Raw genomic sequence first — 19,958 nt, forward strand, 5'->3', positions numbered from 1 at the left:
ACAGCGTCATGTACTCCACTAAACCTTGCGTCCTCATTCTCCTGATCTACGCGTACCGTCTACCGGTTGATATAAACCCTCCTCTCCTCAGATTCTTCAACCACCTACACATCTATATTTATGTCTACAACTTCACTCCGCAAATCATCTCATGGTGCATGACATACCCTGTGTACCACTGTCATTCGACCCCTTTCCATGTTCCAGTCGTGAATGGTCCATGTGAAGACGGATGTTGGTAATCCTCTGTGTGAGCTGGAATCTCTCTCATTATTCCTCGTTTTCTTTTAACTTTTTCACTGCCCTGGTGATAAATATCGGTAAAATAAATATTGCTCTGCACTAACTTGCGACCGCTTTAACGAATGGGCACGTAAACTCCCGATTTAAAGATCATTTTGTTAGTAACAACGCTTCCCGTCGACAATAGGCGTCACTTGAAAGAGTTAATGAGCAGTATAACTTGAGAGATCTAAATATCTCGAAAATGATTCTTTGAACGATAAACGTTTTCTAGACGACAGTAAATATTAGTAAAGGGGACATTTGGGGTGTGCTACTGCTGGCCATTTCCTACCACCCCGTCCAATGTGAGCGCGGTCAACTTTGTATACCAGGATTCTATCCCAGAAAATACGTATGAGTTACTTTACTGGTACATCGCACTGTAGTCGTCAAATATAAAGTGTGCATGTTTCTGGGTTGAAGAACCTACGCATCTGATTCTAAATTCCATTTCCGATGTAAGTGTGAACCTATGTGTTCTGAGGACTGGTACAGATGCTCAAACGTTACGTCACTGTTTCAAACGTGTCTGTGCAGTACAAATACTATTAATATGGCCAGACATGGTCATTTCTGGGAAATGAGCTACTTGTATGGTAACTTAATTTCCTGTTCCCTACGGGACTGATTGTGGTGAGTCCCTAAAACATCGGAATAGTTGATTTGGGTGGTCGCCCTCGAATCCTGCCATCACGGTGATTGATTTCGGTATGTGTTTCCATCCAACCGCCGTAACTGTTGCGCTGGTCGCTATGCGGCTACTGGCAGAGTGCAAACCACAACCACTGTAATAGTGTAAAACGTCCATAAAGTGTTAGTGTGCCGCGCGGGGTGGCCGTACGCTCTAGGGGACCGATGACCTTAGCAGTTTGGTCCCACAGGAACTTACCACGAATTTCCCAATTTTCCATGTGTTAGTGACTGGCGCACCTGCCATGGATACCCAGCTACGTCAAACAACACGGTGGTGAGAAGCTACGGTACTCACCCATCCGAAGCACTCCAATGAGGAGAGGCAAAGAGACTCGCCGATATCGAGCGTCCCGATGGGAACAAAAAACTTATTACGCCCACGTTCGTGGTCCTGCATCACGCTAAACGTAGTTGGTAAGCAGGCACTGTAACGTCTAACGATGAAAAGTAAATTTCAAACATATATATCAACCATTAGAGGACGAAAATTCTTAATTGCGAAAACATATACATTTGATATCTCCCGATTACAGCGCCACCTACCACGAGTGGAAAAGACTGGCTTGAGTAAACTGTAGGTATTGCTTTGCGTATAATCCGAATATGCAATAAAATGGGGGTTCCCATTTTAAAATACAAAGCTGACCCCGCCCACGCAGGAGGTGGTCAGTTACACGACACACAAATGTTCTCTTTAATGACACTAACTTTTCACTTAGAACGTATTGTTTCGTACAATGTTATGACGATATCGAGATATTTAGTTTTCTCAAGTTAAAGCAAACAACATTTATATTCATGTGATGTTATGTGTTCTTTGTCTTTTTGTTGCGATTGTAATGACTTTCTCTATTGTGCTGTGCGCAGTTTTACACGTTTCCCGACAAACAGACATGTGGTGTTATAACTTTTTTCAGCTAAAGGCAGATACCAATCTGCCACATCATCTCGTCCGCTCTTGGCGTTGTAAGGTATTTTTTTATTGTAGTGACAATACTTTTCAGTCATGTTCCTTCCATTCAGAAGGCTGTTGAACGCAGCGACTGATATATTGATTCGTAAATAATAAATTTCAGCTATCAGTCGCCTTTTTCAAATTTTATTGGCAGATCAAGATTTCAGCTAGAAACTAGCCATTCTAAATGCACTATCATTTTTGATCAATGCATGTAATGCCTGTTGATCGTTCGTCGTCCACAGTTCATTGAATACTACTCACGCATTTATCAAAAATGATAGTGCATTGAGAATCGCCAGTTTCTAGCTGAAATCTAGATAAAAAAATGGTTCAAATGGTTCTGAACACTATGGGACTTAACATCTAAGGTCATCAGTCCCCTAGAACTTAGAACTACTCAAGCCTAACTAACCTAAGGACATGACACACATCCATGCCCGAGGCAGGATTGGAACCTGCGACCATAGCGGTCGCGCGGTTCCAGACTGAAGCGCCTAGAACCGCTCGGCCACACATGCCCACAAATCTAGATCTGCCAATAAAATTTAAAAAGGACGACTCATAGCTGAAATCTATTATTTAAAAGTCAAATACTGTTAAGTGTTCAGTAATAGCGTGGCCGATTACTCACCTTTCACGAGCTTCCAGTCGCCGATGCGAATGGCACCGTTTCCGACCTTCTCGTCTATATTAAGCAGCACCTCTGTTCGTGGAGATTCAGCGTTAGTGACGAGAGCGTCCCACAAGTTGACGCCGTCCAGGTCTTCCGGAAGTGACGACACATTTCCTCCTGCAACAATGTGTACCTGATGTGACTTGTACTGAGAAGTGTTTGCTTAAGCAGAATTGTTGTTTAGGCTTACTTCTTGTCATATTTCCCACACTTGATTCTTGCTTAGCATATAGGTTAAGGTTATCAGTTCCACATACACTGTTTACTTTATCTTAGACCTTCTATTCAATTCTTCTAAACGGCACTTCACACCCACTTGGCTCCTCATGCAGTTCTGTTTCTTCAGGGAAATGGAGGGGAGACTGTATTCTATCATATGAGTGGTAAGAGGAGATCCACCACGATTTCCTCTGAGATACACCCCGTCTTCCACAGACATGCCTCAACATTTTCTTTTTTATTTCTTTTTCATTTCGTTCTTATCCCGTCCACGTACTTTTTAAGAGAGCAGTCAATTCGCGCGCCGCTTTGGTGTCTCGGATGCGCTGCACTGCTAGCGGGGAAACTGACTGTCGTCCGGCCTGCACGGCAGCTGGAGGGCTTTTCTGATGAAGGTTACTTCCCCACCACTAGCACTGCTCGTTCTTCAGTATACAGACATCACGCACTAGTCGTATCCTCAGGTTTCCTCACGAACTTCACAACTGGGCAGCTCGGCCTATAATGAGCCAAAATGTTATGCTGTGACTAAGCCATAATATAAAAGACATTTCGCTTTGGCCAGAGGAATATTGACTTGATACTCATGAGGCACAGTTGGCATCGCCTTGAAGTTCCTACTCCGAATCGCTTATTGCTGGTAGAATATTCTGTATATAATCCAAAATTGTGTTTATTGAAGCTCTTTGATAACTGACGGTCCCTCTGAGTACATCAAAACGGCGGATGGCTTATGGACCACTGCCCAACACGTTTGCAGCTGTGAAAAAGCGCACAGCACCGTCTGTCTGTACCAATGGCTGGAGAAATGCTCTTAGAAAATCTCATAATTTAGTGGGATTAACAACATTCAGTTGGACGAATGTTTGAAACGTCTTTATCGCCACATGTAATTCCATTCATGGGCCCACATGGAGTACATTAGTACGCAATTAATCTTCCACCCAGGCCAAGCGCTCGGGGATGTTTTGGGCAACTGTTTATTTCTTTTTCTCACAGGAAACACGAGTAAACAATGCTATTTTTTTCAGTACGATAATTCTCACTAACCCCTTTTCCTTATTTAATCTAAATATCTGATCGTTTTTGGTTCAGCTTCAGTTGTCTGGATTCACGGTGTCATTAAAATGATTGATTGACTTCCTGTATGGAAGCACTCTTGAGTAAAGGGTAAAGGAAGGGGTAATGCAGAGGTTACAGGCCTGTTGCAGAGAGGGCGAACCGTCTGTCTAAATGAAAGATGCAGCGAAGTGCCAACAGTGTCTACTCTACTGGTATCTCTTTCCCCAGTGGATGAATCTCACAAACATGGCAGGTCTTATGAAGAACAGTTCTGGAGGAATACAAACACACATGAATTTCCATATGGGAAAGTTTTCAGGAGAATAGTGTTATATGCTGGAGAATAATAAAGACAGAAACGTAAAAGTATCTAGATTCGAAGTGGAACGTGCAGTGTAAGAACGATGAACAGTGGTGGGGGGAGAAGGGGATAAAATGCAAAATCAGTGAGGATGTACGAAAGTAAAACTTTGGAACTAAGTCAGTTACGACTGAGAAGCGAAGAAGAATAAGGGGAACATAATGTTATGTTCAAAGGAGGAAACAAAAACGAAAATTAGTTTAATGTATAGTGTATCCCATGTAGATTGAACACCCCAAACAACTTTTCGTCCGGAAGCAAGTGAAAAATGTATGAAGAAAATGTTGTTTAGCTATGAGCGGACGTTGACCAGCATGTCCGAATTTCTCGTAACTTCGCTCGTTACGAAGATACGAATAGCTGTACGACTTTTTAAACGGCAGCCTATATTTCTTATCTCGAAATCTACTTCATCTTAATTCTCTTTTCTTTTTCTTCTTTTTCGGCAATCATTCTTCCCACGCGCTGTTAGTGAATGATACAGCTAGGGAAGGTGGAGCGTGGAAGGGGAATGGAAGTCGTTGGTACTGGATGTAACCTCGGCCACACGCTTATAAACGGCTTCTGGTTATATAAATGCAGTTGTAGACATTTTCCATGCGTTTTATCTGGATTATAATATTATAGCGTAGTTAATCATAGGCAGTATAAAAGAATGAGAAAAATACCGTTCTGGAAAATAATGCTTCATTCACAGTATGACGAATTACGAAGTAATTCTCAAGATATGTGGGTAAAGAAAAATATTGGAAATGATGAATATCAGGAAAGCATATTCAGTGGGACGTAAAGTGTGAAGAAGTTGCCTCCAACGAAAAGTTTCGAAGTTAAGATTGCAGTGGAGAGAGGAAGAGGATAAAGAACACTCGAATTCTGGATGTCATTAACCCTCCGTTACTCGCGCGAAAATTCGTGACATGGTCACTCGCGCCGATGACTGGTGTCATCCCCAAAGCAAGCGCTCTATTTGTTTACTTTGAACGGTCTTTATGACTGGATTTATGATTTTTTAATTAATTCTAAATATAATAGATTTAATATTTGTACAAAGTATAATATATTCTAACGACTGAAACAGTTTGACCAATCGAAGAACAACAACTGCAGCTGAATTACTGGCATTACATGGTTACTCTTGTTGCTTACAGACGTACGGTTCTAAATTCAAAGTTCAAGCTGTTATTACATTAACCAAAGCAAACACTTTTAACCCATAGTTTGCTGATTTGATAGGAATATATTGCCTGAGCGGGCAGTTTCCTCTAAATGCCAAAAGCTGTTCGTCAGCAGTAAGATATTCACTCGGTGAAAAATATTTTTGGCAATTGTTCGTGAATAGTTCAAGTACCCCTCTGTTAGCTTTGGTAGCAGCCAACTTGTCAATCTCTCTGCGAACACCTCTATCACGGATATTATAAAACCGCAGACATCTCAACAGAAACCTGAATCGGTTTTCACTTATGCATAATTAACATGATTCAAGTCCGTTTCCCTTTGATTAATCCCACAATTTTGATACACTCTTCCTAGAACATCTCAAAGATCCACATAGATAAAACAATGAAAGCTGTGAACTCTATCTCATCTGTTTGTTTAGCGTCTCTTTCCCTAGAGAATTTAGCAAGAACTTAATTGAGGTATATATTAGTGCATGTTGCGATAGCGCTTATTATTTTTTCATCCAAGAACAAATTCAGAATTTCTATTTCTGTCTTTTTTATACGAGCTTGATTTTTTAGTCCGGGCAAATGCGTAATAAAACTACAAGATCTGCTTCCAACACTGGTAGGATATTTATTTTCCCTTCGTTTAGTTATTCAATCTTTCCCTAAAAAATGCATACTCTTGAGTTACTTCTTCCTGTGACCTATATTCATCATTCTCTGACACTTACTGTTCTGTTCCTGAATCATGATCGCTTTCATGAACAGAATCCTCACAGTCTGAGTCAGCGCTATCACTGTGAGCATCTTCATCACTCAGCTCATTGAACCATTCCGATCATACATTAGGATCTCTCCTAAACTCTGTCCGAGGTTTCCTGCCTTTGACATTTCTCCCACAATTTAAAAATAAAGAGAATACTAGGTAACACGGAAGGTAATGGCAATCAGTTTCAATACGTCTAAATTTACGCACATGAAAGATCGATTGAATCTAGGACAGCAATGAAGTAATACAGACTTTCCTTGTTTCAGATTATGGCAGCAGAGCTCACGCGGATGACAAGTGTCCTCCAGACTATAATAATGTTTCATAAACAATGCATCTTCCGTAACTGAGATTCAACAATGATTGGAGCTAACAGCCGGAGAGTTAACAGAAGGGCACTGAAAATGGCGCGAACTCAATCCAACACGGTCAGACAAAACTGAGCGGGAAAGTCATGTGGATGACGAGTGTCATCTGCGCGATCAATGGAGAGTTAAAAGCGGAAGTAGCGTGCAGAAGATTAAGGAAGAAGCACATGATATAGGAAAGTGGAGAGCGTCCAATGGGTACCTGTCGTAAAACAGATACACTGAACGAAAATAGCGGCAGGTGGATGGTGGTATAATTGTCTGCCAGTGTGGAGTCCAAGAAAGCAACTTCTGCATAACTGGCGCCCAACGTGCAGTTTACTGAAGCAAACCACAGCGGTACGGGTGTCATCTCAGCGTTAAGCTCTGTCTTATGTGCGATGTCCATGTTGGTATGCTTCTGCCGCAGAGCGGTACCCACCTGCAGCAGCGTAGAACGTGGGCAGCCAATCGGTGACGTGCATCAGCTGGTGGGACACTCTGGGCGTGTTCTGCAGCAGCGGGCTCCACACCAGGGCCGGGGATCGCACACCGCCTTCCCACAGCGTCGCTTTCAACTGGAAAGGACCACATGCACTCATCACTACAACTTTTATAAGGCCCAGTTGTAACTTGCATGATAGGAAATCGAAGGATCGTGGGATCCAATCCCTCCCTATTGGACCACCAAATTTTCAGTCTGGCTTCAATCTAGGCTTTACCTCTCAATTAAGGCATCAAAACCCAGGAGTTTTTTTTTTTTGGGGGGGGGGGCGGGGGGAGGGGGAGCCCCAGGGAAAGGAAAAATAAATATAGTGCTGTCGAGTGTTCCTTAGGAGCAAATGATTTCAAAGTCGCTATTATGCAGGTTTTTAACAGTGTCGCTACAGTAACACTTTTATGGATCTTTTTCCTAAATATTAAAAGCTTTCCATACCCCAAGAGCTAGGCCCCTACAAACAATCGTGTAGGCACAATTGGCTCTCACAATTGTGAAGATTCGGCAGGAACTACCGGAGCTTCGAATCGCACGTTGAACTACATGTCCTCTTTTGCCAGTAAGGCTACTGGGGTGGCTTAGTGACACATACGTAAGCCACTGAAGTAGTTCCTACTGAAAGACACACAACAGATAGTTGATCCAGACTAAATTAATATTATTACCACACGTGCAGCTCGCCTTTACTCTATCTCTTATGACAATACGAACAAAATCATAAACGAACATGGCCTCATAGAGTACTCACAGTACAGAATTACGCATTTTAGCAGCTTGACGAGGAATGTCGTTGATAATTTGCTTCCACTTGGAGCTTAACCAGAGAGTAATGGTATTGCACATTATACAACCTACAAGGATCCTCCATCGCCCATCAGTGAGCGAGGGCCGCGCGGTATTAGTCGTGCGGTGTTAGGCGCTGCAGTCATGGACTGTGCGGCTGGTCCCGGCGAAGGTTCGAGTCCTCCCTCGGGCATGGGTGTGTGTGTTTGTCCTTAGGATAATTAGGTTAAGTAGTGTGCAAGCTCAGGGACTGATGACCTTAGCAGTTAAGTCCCATAAAATTTCAAACACATTTGTACAAGTGAGCGAGGGTACATGTGTATAGCAACTCAGAGGCTAAGAAATCAGACTGTGAGAATGTGAAACAAGAAGCGTAACACTCGTTGTGTGATTAACAATGTGACGGTCCTCTAAGTAAGTAATAACGCTACTGCGATGTGCAAAAATGTTGCTGAGCGACAGAAACTGAGGGACAGAAACTGTGTTAATATTGCTTAAAATACATTGTAGCAAGAGTGACACAGTAATTCGTCACGATGGGGAATACAGTTCTCTGCTCTAGCAGCACACGTGTTATCAATCAGTAAATTAAGGTACCGTTCCTATTATGGATATTGGTTCCAATGATGCGGATGGTTGCTGCCGCTATTGCAGCATTAAAGAGCCGTTCCCACGATGCGGCTGTGGCAGTTGCTGCTTAGGTCGGTATTAGGCCTACAGTATCATATTTCTTTGACAACTGTACCACAATTGCATTGTGTGTGTATTTTGAAGAGCAGTGGACGGAAAAAACGAAACATACTGGGGTGAAGCACTGGATTTACGTCAAGATGAAAAAAGAAGTCAGCAAATTCTTTTACGAGAGCTGAAAGCGGAGGACGTCAAGGCTCATATAAATTACTTACGAATGAATGAGAGCGCATTTCAGTATTTGCTCGGTAAAGTGGGTCCTCATATTACAAAACAGATTCAAAACCGTTATATGTCCACAAGACGGGCTCAACATAAGAATGCGATTTCTTGCTACAGGAGAGAATTATTGTAGCTTACAATACAGCACTCCAATATCACAGAGCACATTAACCAAAATAATTCTAGAGACGTGTGTAAAGATATGAAGGAGGAATATCTGAAGGTAAATAAAAGTTCACTCTCGACAATATGGGCAATAAAACTATTTTAATTTTAAATAATTTAATTAATATTTGTTCTAACAACTACAACCTTAATGAAAAGTACGAAACAGAGTTCAAGAATAGACAAAGTAGAATGGAGAGCCAAGAATTTTTAGAACCTTTTTTTAAGAATATTTCCTTCTCCTTTATTCCGGCTAGCTGAAACGCTGCATGAATGTTTTCAGGTGCAGAGGTGAACGGCTGTATCTGTGACTGTGGATTTGAAGTCGCCTGCAGAATATAGCAACTTCACATCAGCACACGATTGCTAGCGTGCGTTGTGCCTCTTGCTCACCCCCCACCCGAGTCAAAGCAAGATTATCAAAAACAGTCGAAGGAATACACGAAATAAACTTTCCAACCCAGTTCACAAATACGCTACACACGTCAAATAACTGTAGCGATGCCAACACTCCAAGTAGTACATTTTAAATTGCATAGAACAGAAGATGGACTACTTTTACTACCAAATATACGACGAAACCCTAGATTTGATTTTTCTTTCTTTCTTTCTTTCTTTCTTTTGACGAAAGGCGAGATTTGACAGAGTTCTCTATTACACTATCAAATTTCTTTGACAAAAGTATTTGACATATCAACTTTGACACAGAAGGATAGAGTAATACCGTCGATAGGAATCGATCCACATGCTTTCCGGATCTTAAAGTCAATCGGGGATTACAAAACATGGCGCTTTTAATAATTGTTTCAGAACATAATAACTAGTATGCTTCAAGATAGCTCTCTTATTTCGGGTTTATATTGAGTGATAACGTTGAAATCTCATGACTAACCTTCAAACTAAGACGCACTTGACATTTTTTGATCTGAAGAATGTTAGAAATGTGTAATCATATGGTCACGACATTACTGCTCACTTTTTTATACACTGCGACAGCAGCACGCCAAGAAAACGCACAGAAAGCTACACTCCAGAATGCGACAGAGATGGCAAGGTTTTGGCTCGCTAGCCATGCCAGGGCCCGAGTGCCAAAGCGCTCAGCTTCGCTTCAAATTTCCCCCACCGCCACGCCTCGGTCTCTGAGCGAGAGGAGGGAGAAGAGAGGAAAACAGCCGTACTGCCTATGACTTCAGTTTGTATTTCACAGTTCACAACAACATTGCTCGCAAACAAAACAAATTTTCAGAATTAATTAAATATTTTTCATACTGTGAAGAGAAATATAATTTTCATCTGGTACAACGTATCGGCATATGGGCAGACGCAGATAATTTCACAGGGTTTTGCTTTCAAGATACCATATAATCGTGAATTATTTAGTTCAATAGTAAAAAAGTCTCTTTCACACAGATATGTAGATCGAAATTTTGTAGCACTTTTGCAAACTCTTTATGGAGACTTGGAAAATCTACGTGAGAGAAGCAATGGACACATTCTCGCCGGTTTGACGTAAAAAGATTTCTAATTAAAACTAGAATTACCTTGTAGGTCAGTCAGTTACATCTGCACATGCCCAGAGTATCTTCCAACTGAAACTGCAAACGGTCTCGACAACAGCTCGAAAACAGTCGTAAGATTGACAGTGTCATCAAAGTCTTTATAAAACTATCGTTGTAATTCTTGCGAGGCCACAATGAATTCTTCAGACATCGCGCTTTCTTTAACGCCAGCGAGCTTAGGGAACTGGATTGTCTTTGTCAGAATGTGTCCGTTCTACAACGAGATTTTACTATTTCAATGCATCTCCATCAAATCAGAAAGAAGTTACTTTGCAATGTCTTACTGTGGGCAGCGTGTAGTCAAGCCCACTTAAATTACGAAGTCTGCAGTGCATTCCGGGTGTCCTGATTTTCATTCCTAGACTCTTCTCTCCTTCATATATACAAGAATAGTGGGATTTAAATCTAAAAATCGTTCGAGGCATATCCCTTGACTTAAACGACGTGCTCTGCAGTAATATCTGAAGTTTGCGTACTCTTTGTTGATTTACACTGGCCGGCCGGGTTTGGCCGAGCGGTCCTAGGCGCTACAGTCTGGAACCGCGTGACCGCTACGGTCGCAGGTTCGAATCCTGTCTTGGGCATGGATGTGTGTGACGTCCTTAGATTAGCTAGGTTTAATTAGTTCGACGTTCTAGGGGACTGATGATCTCAGAAGTTAAGTCCCATAGTGCTTGAGGCCACTTTTTTTTATTTTCATTGAAAATTGTAGCAACTGAAAATCGAATAATGGGAAAGACTTCAGGAATGTTACTATTCGTACCACCAATGTCTTCAAGTGCTTCATGCCTGCAAATTTAGCACAAAGTGTTTCTTGATAAACAGAACAATGACTCCCGTCTGTCGAGCGTTGTAATTTTTTCCCCATCCTTTTGTCATCTAAAGGTTTAATTTATTTCTGCCTGGTACTATAATGACGTTTCGTACAAATAAGAAGTACCTACGGCTTATGCGAAATGAGAGTTCTTATCACTCTCTCTGTCATTCATTTTAAAGGATTGTGACGATAGGTCGATAGATTGCCACTTTTTTTACAAACAGTCACTGGAACTGTGAACGTGCTTCATAATACGAACAAATAGAGAATTGTAAACAGTGCTGATGCAAAGATTCTGTCGAACTCAGAGAGTTGTGCCGACCTCAAAATGCTGCACCCCAGTGCTAAACGACGATGTGCACTCTTCCGGATAGTCCCGAGAAGGACCGAGTGAAGCCGAGTGACAGGACGGGACGTTGTCTTCACGCGAGAAGTTTGGCACTCCGTGGCCCACCCAGGAATACGATATCGAATGAGCGGAAACGTATCATTTCTATCCATTTTTGTGACACAGTGTTTACAATAGAGAGCGTATGTAGTGCCACACGAATCGGCGGTAACCAGAAAAATGGCAGTTCACTTGTATTTATTTAGATTCCTATGGACTTTGAGGGTTGTAGAGTGGTACATTACAGCACAGTTTATTTACGATTTGCTTGTAATCTTCAGATTTTAACTGAAGAATTTCGTTATCTCTTAAAACAAAAGAATTGTCGGTAGTGAACAGGTCAACAGCCAGAGAAAGAATACACTACTGGCCACTAAAATTGCTACACCAAGAAGGAATGCAGATGATAAACGGGTATTCATTGGACAAATATATTATACTAGAACAAACATGTGATTAAATTTTGACGCAATTTGGGGCATAGATACTGAGAAATCAGTAGCTAGAACAACCACCTCTGGCCGTAATAACGGCCTTGATACGCCTGGGCATTGAGTCAAACAGAGCTTGGATGACGTGTACAGATACAGCTGCCCATGCAGCTTCAACTCGATACCACAGTTCATCGAGAGCAGTGACTGGTGTACTGTGACGAGCCAGTTGCTCGGCCACCATTTACCAGACGTTTTCAGTTGGTGACAGATCTGGAGATTGTGCTGGCCAGGGCAGCAGTCGAACATTATCTGTATCCAGAAAGGCCCGTAAAGGACCTGCAAAATGCGGCCGTGCATTATCCTGCTGTAATGTAGGGTGTCGCAAGGATCGAATGAATGGTACAGCCACGGGTCGTAACACATCTTAAAGGTAACGTCCACTGTTCAAAGTGCCGTCAATATGAACAAGAGGTGGCCGAGACGTGTAACCAATGGCACCCCATACCATAACGTCGGGTGATACGCCAGTGTGGCGATGACGAATACACGCATCCAATGTGCAATGACCGCGATGTCGCCAAACACGGATGTGACCATCGTGATGCTGTAAACTGAACCTGGATTGAAACTTGCTGGCAGATTAAAACTGTGTGCCCGACCGAGACTCGAACTCGGGACCTTTGCATTTCACGGGCAAGTGCTCTACCAACCACTTGCCCGCGATAGGCAAAGGTCCCGAGTTCGAGTTTCGGTCGGGCACACAGTTTTAATCTTCCAGGAAGTTTGATATCAGCGCACACTCCGCTGCAGAGTGAAAATATCATTCTGGAAACATCCCCCAGGCTGTGGCTAAGCCATGTCTCCGCAACATCCTTTCTTTCAGGAGTGCTAGTTCTGCATGGTTCGCAGGAGAGCTTCTGTAAAGTTTGGAAGGTAGGAGACGAGATACTGGCAGAAGTAAAGCTGTGACTACCGGGCGTGAGTCGTGCTTCGGTAGCTCAGTTCAGTCAGCCTTCGGCGGCGCAGCGGTTCGGACGGTGTTTACGTCCCTGCCGCACGTCTGCGCGAGAGATGTTTACGTTAAGTGTGTAGCGGTGTGTCGTGGTATACATAGACCGAATCATGGCCTTGTCGTTCCGCAAATCGACACTGAAATTTAGTTTTGTTAACGAATATGCTCGACCGAAGTCTTAAGCGATCGAACGTTATTTACGGGACGAGGTGAAAATCGAACCTGACGTTCTAGTTGGAATACACTTATCTACAGTCAGCAGCGTTGTCTATGTCAAGCTCATCAATGAAGCGGCATGTGACGAACTACTACTTCGACACCGACAAGGACTTCGTTTCTGTCATTCGGACGGGAATGTTGGAGCGGTAACAGTTGAACACGCCGGCATGGGCCTCCGAACGATCAACGAAGGTTATTACAGCTGCCACGGGATGATCCACCCCTCACGCCGCATCCGACTGTGCTCCCCATGACTTACGTCGCCGCATTACGCGATGACGTGGGCCGCGAGACAGACGCGTAGCAGAACACACAGGCAGCGGCGGATCGTGGCGAGCCACAGAAAGACGACGTTGTGCTGGACCGCCTGCAGCAGTCACAGGACGCCCTCTCTTCGGTTCCGCTTGCGGCCCCTTCAGATAAGGCACTTGGAGACGTCGATAATACAACGGCGAACGATTCCGACGACCCCAACGAACAACTGCAGACCATGGTGGCCTCTGATTCCGAGGCTCGGCAACGTAAACAGCGATCACCAAAACGCCGGAAGCAGCGCCGCCTCATGGTGGAGAACGACCACTCTGATCTAGCAGACAATTCTGAGAAGTTTACGGGTACAGAACAGATGACCATGGATACAGCCTAGCGTGGATGCAGCGGTGGCCAGCGGGACGGCGGTACGACCTACCGCTGACGATGCTCCAGACACAGCGAAGGAGCTCGATAGACGGCAACAGGCTACTGAGGAGGCTACGGCGCCTGCACCGCACGGCAACGATGGGACACTAGGGGACTGGTCAGAAGAGCCACCCCCGTGGGGGACATATGATGCCGGAGGAACGGCTCCCACGCACTCTCCCCGTGTAAGACCGTCAGAGTGCACGGAATAATGACAGACAATATGAGGGGACAGCGGGGGACGTTAGTAAGACAGCAGCCTATGTACGGAAGAATTAGCGAGCGTACGGTACCTTATCTACGTTGACCGCCATGCAACAAGTTTATCGGATAGGGTCTGTTAACATCAATAGCATTGGGACGCCGGTAAAAATCAAGATGCTCAGTGACATGATAAAGGCTGCGGATTTAGACATAGCACTATTACAAGAAGTTCGGGTACTTCCCCCCTCGGAGTTTTACGGTTACGACATTTACTGTTCCCCGTGTGACGAGAGAGGCGTTGGCACAGCTATACTATTAAAGGAAGGGATACATGCAGACGAAGTAGAGTACTTGCCTTCTGCCCGTGGTACGGCCTTGACTATAGGTGGAATACGTTTGATCAACATATACGCACCGTCAGGCTCGGATAAGAGAAGGGACAGAGCAGATTTTTACGCCCATGAGGTTACACCGTTGATCCAGGGACGATACGATGGTTGCATACTCGGCGGAGATTTTAATTGTGTGCTCGACAGAAAGGACCAACAACCTAACTATACTACTAGCCAAGAACTTAGGGAGCTGGTCAACGGGATGGAATTAGTCGATACATGGGACCTGAAGTATCGCAACCAACCAGGATATACATTTTTTACTAGCCACTCCGCGGGCCGTTTGGACCGGATCTACGTTTCAAGGGCGTTAGCAATGTCGACGGTGGACGCAGAATATGGCCGACAGCGTTTACAGACCACGAGGCATATATTTGTACCGTTAACCTTGATAGACAGCAGGTGTGGAGACGGAGGGGTAATTGGGAGATGAACGCCTCCCACCTGCGGGATGCAGAATGCCGACGCATGGTGGAGGACGCGTGGCATAGCTGCCTCCGTCGACGAAATGCTTTCGGTTCTGTCCTGCAGTGGTGGATCGAGTGCGCGAAGCCAACTTTACGGAGGACGTTAATAGGTTACGGGAAGTAGGTTTCTCAATGGCAGCGCACGACCACTGAGTTTTACTTTACGGCTCTCCGGGAACTGTTAGCTCAACCGTCCACGGCCGTCCACAGAGTTAAGGCGAAGCTGGTACAACTTGCGACGCAGAGGATGGCAGGTACGATGATACGCGCGAGGTCGCAGGATTTCCTGCCCAACGAGGTTCCCTCGATGCATTATGTGATAAAGGAAAGACGAAGAAGACGCAGGAATTTAATACATGAGATCGATCACGGCAATGGCCGTCGTTTTACAACACAAATGGGCATAGCACAGGCATTCACGGATCATTTTAGCAGATTCTATGCGAGCAACGGGGAGGGTCAGAGGGAGCTGGGGAACGTGCTGGAAGAGATCCCAGACGCGACGAGTGTGAACGGGGAAGCGGACGGGTTATCTGAAATTACGTGTGAAGAGCTGGAGGAAGCGATTGCACGAGGTGCTTGCAACAAGTCCCCAAGCCCAGACGGATTCCCGTTGGAATTTTACCGTGCCTTTTTGACCATTATGACACCGATGTGGCTATGTATGTTTAATGAGCTTCTGCGGCGAGAACTACCGGTTCACATTCAATTCACTGAAGGGCTCATGATACCGATACCGAAGCCCCGTGGTGGCAAACGGCCTTGAGATTATCGCCCCTTGACCCTCCTTAATAGTGACTACAAGATCTTCATGCGCATCCTGGGAAGTCGTATCAAAAAGTCGCTGGAGAATTGAATACATGCCGACCAGACTTGTCTTGGCGGCATCAGTACTATCCACACAGCCTTGGGAGACTATAGTGACGTCGTCGCCCTCGCGGCTGCATGCCGCCTCCGGGGGGCGATGGTTGCAGTAGATTTCCATCATGCTTTTGATCGCGTGGATCATGTGTACCTCGCGGCGGTGATGAACAGGATGGGTGTCACGCCATTATTGACCAATGCTGTGATGCGGCTGTTGCACGGCGCCAGATCAGCAATGGTGGTCAACGGAGGGAGAACTGAGTATTTCAAGATGTTACGATCAGTGAGACAGGGTTGCCCCTCGTCGATCCTCCTTTATGCGATCGCCTTAGAACCGTGCCTCGCAGACCTTCGCCGCCGTCTTACCGGGATCTCCCTACGGCATTTGTCATTCAAATGCAGAGCATACACGAATGATATTGTGTTCCTCGTACGGAATGAGAGGGAGACTCAAACAGCACTGGGTTGGCTACAGACGTATGGGATGGCAGCTGGAAGTGTGGTCTACTACCGAAAATCACAATTCATGCATGTGGGGCGTGGACTAGAACCAGGAACGGAAGGACCCTTACCTGCGGTGGAAACCCTCCGCTGTTTGGGTATCACCTTTCATAAGGAGACAGCGAGAACGGCTGCAGACAACTACCGAAGACTGTTACTCAGAGTCCGAACGGCAGTACGACTAAACAAACGCCCTACGGTCGATGGATACGCTGCAGCGAGTGTTCCTCGTCAACCTTTATCTCGCGCCCATGATGTGCCACCTGACACACCTTCTCCCATTGACGCGCACGATGGCTATGAGGATTCAAGCGGCTTTTGGGTACTATGTGTGCCTGGGACAACTCTTTAAGGTACAGTACAACACGCTTACCCTCCCAGCGCGAGAGGGGGGCGTTGGATTAGCGAACGTGCACGAGAAGGCGCGTGCCATGTATATTAATACTATGCTCAAACGGTGGCGCAACAGGAATCACTAGCTTACGGGGACGATCATCGAAGAACTCGTACCAACATCGCATCTTCCTCCAGTCAGTGTCGGCCATATATCGCCCCCTTTAACGTATGTGCGCCTGTTCATCGTGGAACACAGCTACGTTCGAGAGCGTTTACCGACGACCCGACAGTCGACATCGAAGGACGTGTACCATCTGCTTCTTCGACAGATCGCCCGGAATAGGGTGGAACGCAAACATCCAGCTGTTAATTGGCACGTGGTGTGGCGCACGGTCCACCACCCCCACCTACCTATATCAGTCAGATCAACATGGTACATTGTCGTGAACCGAAAATACCCTACAAATGATAAAAAGTACGCAATACATTTGGCAGATTCGCCCTTGTGTCAGCTATGCGGCGTGCTGGATACGGACGACCATCGGCTGGTCTGCGGCGAGGCATTGGCTGTCTGGACTCTCGCAAGAAAGATAATAGCGTTCATGTGGCGCACTATCTATACAGCAGTCTGTTGTGACATAGTATTTTCTCCAGAGGAAACGTATTTTCCGCGTCATAAGACGAACGCAGTGGCGTGGATCACAGGTATGACGGTCCATTACATCTATAGAACGAACTTACTGAACGTCCTGGATTACTGGTAATACTTGCAAGATGGACACACAAAACTATTACGGCTACAAAAGTACAAGGATTGGTACGCCAATTTCCTAGTAACGGTTTTTGCGGACCCGCCATATATTTGGGGTGTGCCAGGTGCGCAAAGATGAGCGGCGGTGCTTTCGTTGTGAAGCCGACCAAGTAATGTGATCGACTCAGAACACTATGCGAGTGTGCGACCTACGAAAAACACAGGCTTTAACAGTTAGCAAATGGATGTACTTCAAAATTTGTTTTCATATCCATAAATACTTTTCTTTAGGGTGCCGGAAGTGGCCCCACTTTGATTTTGTTGTTATTTCATACTGCATGGTAGGACGGCAGCGAGGTTCCTTCCAGGACAGTTATCATGTGTCAGGACGTACTATGTTTATTTTGTGAATAATAAAGGTTTCTCCTACCTTCCTTCATATAAAATAAATAAATAAAAACCCCTCACTCCCAAAAAACAAAAGATGGATAGAGCGTCTAAAAAAAAAAAGAAAAGAAAGAAGGTAACGTGCTTGCCTGTCAGGTGCATGCTGCCTCTGTTCGCTTTTCGAGCTCCGCCGAAAGCCAGATTTTTAATTGTTTTGTGGCAGAGCTACAAGCAGGCATAGAGAAAAAGAAAAAACAAAAAAAGAAAAAAAGTTGGTAGAGCACTTGCCCGCGAAAGGCAAAGGTCCCGAGTTCGAGTCTCGGTCGGGCACACAGTTTTAATCTGCCAGGAAGTTTGGTACGAGTTTGTTAATGGATAGTGAGAATGGATCGATTAGTTCTGGAGCTCGATTGCGAGATCGACTTGACTTAGGTGGCAGGCGCCATGGGCAATGGATGGGAGACCACCTAGTCACAACACCAAAAACGAGGGTAGAGGTTATTTCGTTACGTGAGGAGTATGCAGTGTTCGTTGTGTTTGGAATTACATGACGAATTCTTTATCCACCGGTTCCTACGAGGAAGCATAGAGAATGTATCATGGATTATAATGGCACGTTGACCTTTAATGGAAGCTGTCCTGTGAAATTCTCTAAAGTATACACGAATAAGGGCAAGGTTTTGTGATTTTGTTGCCAGTGTGTATCACGTAGCGACGTTTGTGTGGCCTATATACGTGTACAACGTGTGTATGTTGTAAATCGGTGTTATAATAGATGATTGCTATAGTGGATATAGATTTCTCCAGAAATGTCGTATTGACCAGACGTTTACGTATAGTGCGCTTCCACGAATTTGGTTGATGACACTCTTGTAGCAAACTGTATCGCCGGCCGAAAAGTAGTTTTTCTGTAGGGTGTTGGGGACAGAAGTGGCCTTACTTGCAATCCGCTGGCGTGTGCTGTATGTCTCTGGTTCAGATGAGCTCTCTTGTATTGACAAATACTAGCACCGTCTGAAACGTTCGTACAAGAAAGATAGGTATATCGTTGGTTCCATATTATGAGTGAAAGAGAAGGGCTACCGACGGATTGGCGAGTGCTGGTCTCCGAGGAAACGTGCTCGGCCGGAGCCAGGGCTCTGCAATTCTACAACTAGCCCCTTCCTTGAGATCATAAATTACATTAACTAACTGATGCACTGAAAGTAATTGCATTGCTTATGATTTCGTGCTCTTCTTAATAGTTAATGAATATATTTCTTTAGTACTACGAAATTAAGTTTTATGGAAGGGTGTTCTCTGGTAATTATGTTTGAGAAGCGGACCATATAAGGGACCATATGAACTATGTACCTTAAGCATTTGCTTTGTGAAACTGAGAGGACTGTGTTGGTTCCTTTTCTGTTGATCCTGTTATTACTGAATGTTATATTTTTACTTTTGGATAAACAGAGCCTTTGAACTCTATTAAGCTGTTATTATGATCAATAAAATTAAATCCTTAAAGCCTCAATTTTAGATCAGTGTGTTATGTCTCTGGCTCTAGGATATGATTCTGAAGAGGTTAATAAATATCATTGCCCTTGTTTGAATTGCAGAGTGCCTTTAATTTCACGGAATGGCTGGATGTGAGAATCTTCCGAGAAACCGCATCCGGCCTGGCCGGCTAAACAGACCCCGACATTAATCCACGAGACGGATTCCATGCAGCGTAGGCTCTTATCCCCGTAGCCCAAAAATGGCGCTTTAGCCGGTTCGGCTATCCTCCTGGGTCGAGATTCTCCATGCAATGACGTATATAGTTTATTTGTATGTCATGTAGTTTTCACGGGGCCGTCTTCTGGAATCCTGGAGGTTCTTATGAATAACCCTGTAACCTCCACCAGACCTCGTAGACGAGACCGCTGGCGCACACCTCTGTGGTAGAGCTCAGCTTCGAGGCAGTCATTTCGAATCCAGGTTGTGGACGAAATTAACGCCAGCGCTATGTTTCATACTCCATACTGCACTCCTGGAAATTGAAATAAGAACACCGTGAATTCATTGTCGCAGGAAGGGGA

The 19,958-nt window shown here is 44.7% G+C and overlaps 1 protein-coding gene across 1 annotated transcript in view; it reads right to left on the reverse strand.

The window, feature by feature from the left end:
• The window catches only part of LOC124605896 (arylsulfatase I-like), a 139,097-nt gene that overhangs the window by 67,002 nt on the left and 52,137 nt on the right, over positions 1 to 19,958 (reverse strand). The window contains exons 7-8 of the mRNA XM_047137843.1: positions 6,973 to 7,108; positions 2,568 to 2,726 (exon numbers count right to left, since the gene is read on the reverse strand). Of these exons, the coding sequence (XP_046993799.1) occupies positions 2,568 to 2,726; positions 6,973 to 7,108 (295 nt within the window). The remainder of the gene's footprint in view (positions 1 to 2,567; positions 2,727 to 6,972; positions 7,109 to 19,958) is intronic.

The sequence above is a fragment of the Schistocerca americana genome, chromosome 3 (assembly GCF_021461395.2).
Source record: "Schistocerca americana isolate TAMUIC-IGC-003095 chromosome 3, iqSchAmer2.1, whole genome shotgun sequence".
In the NCBI taxonomy this organism is placed as follows: domain Eukaryota; kingdom Metazoa; phylum Arthropoda; class Insecta; order Orthoptera; family Acrididae; genus Schistocerca; species Schistocerca americana.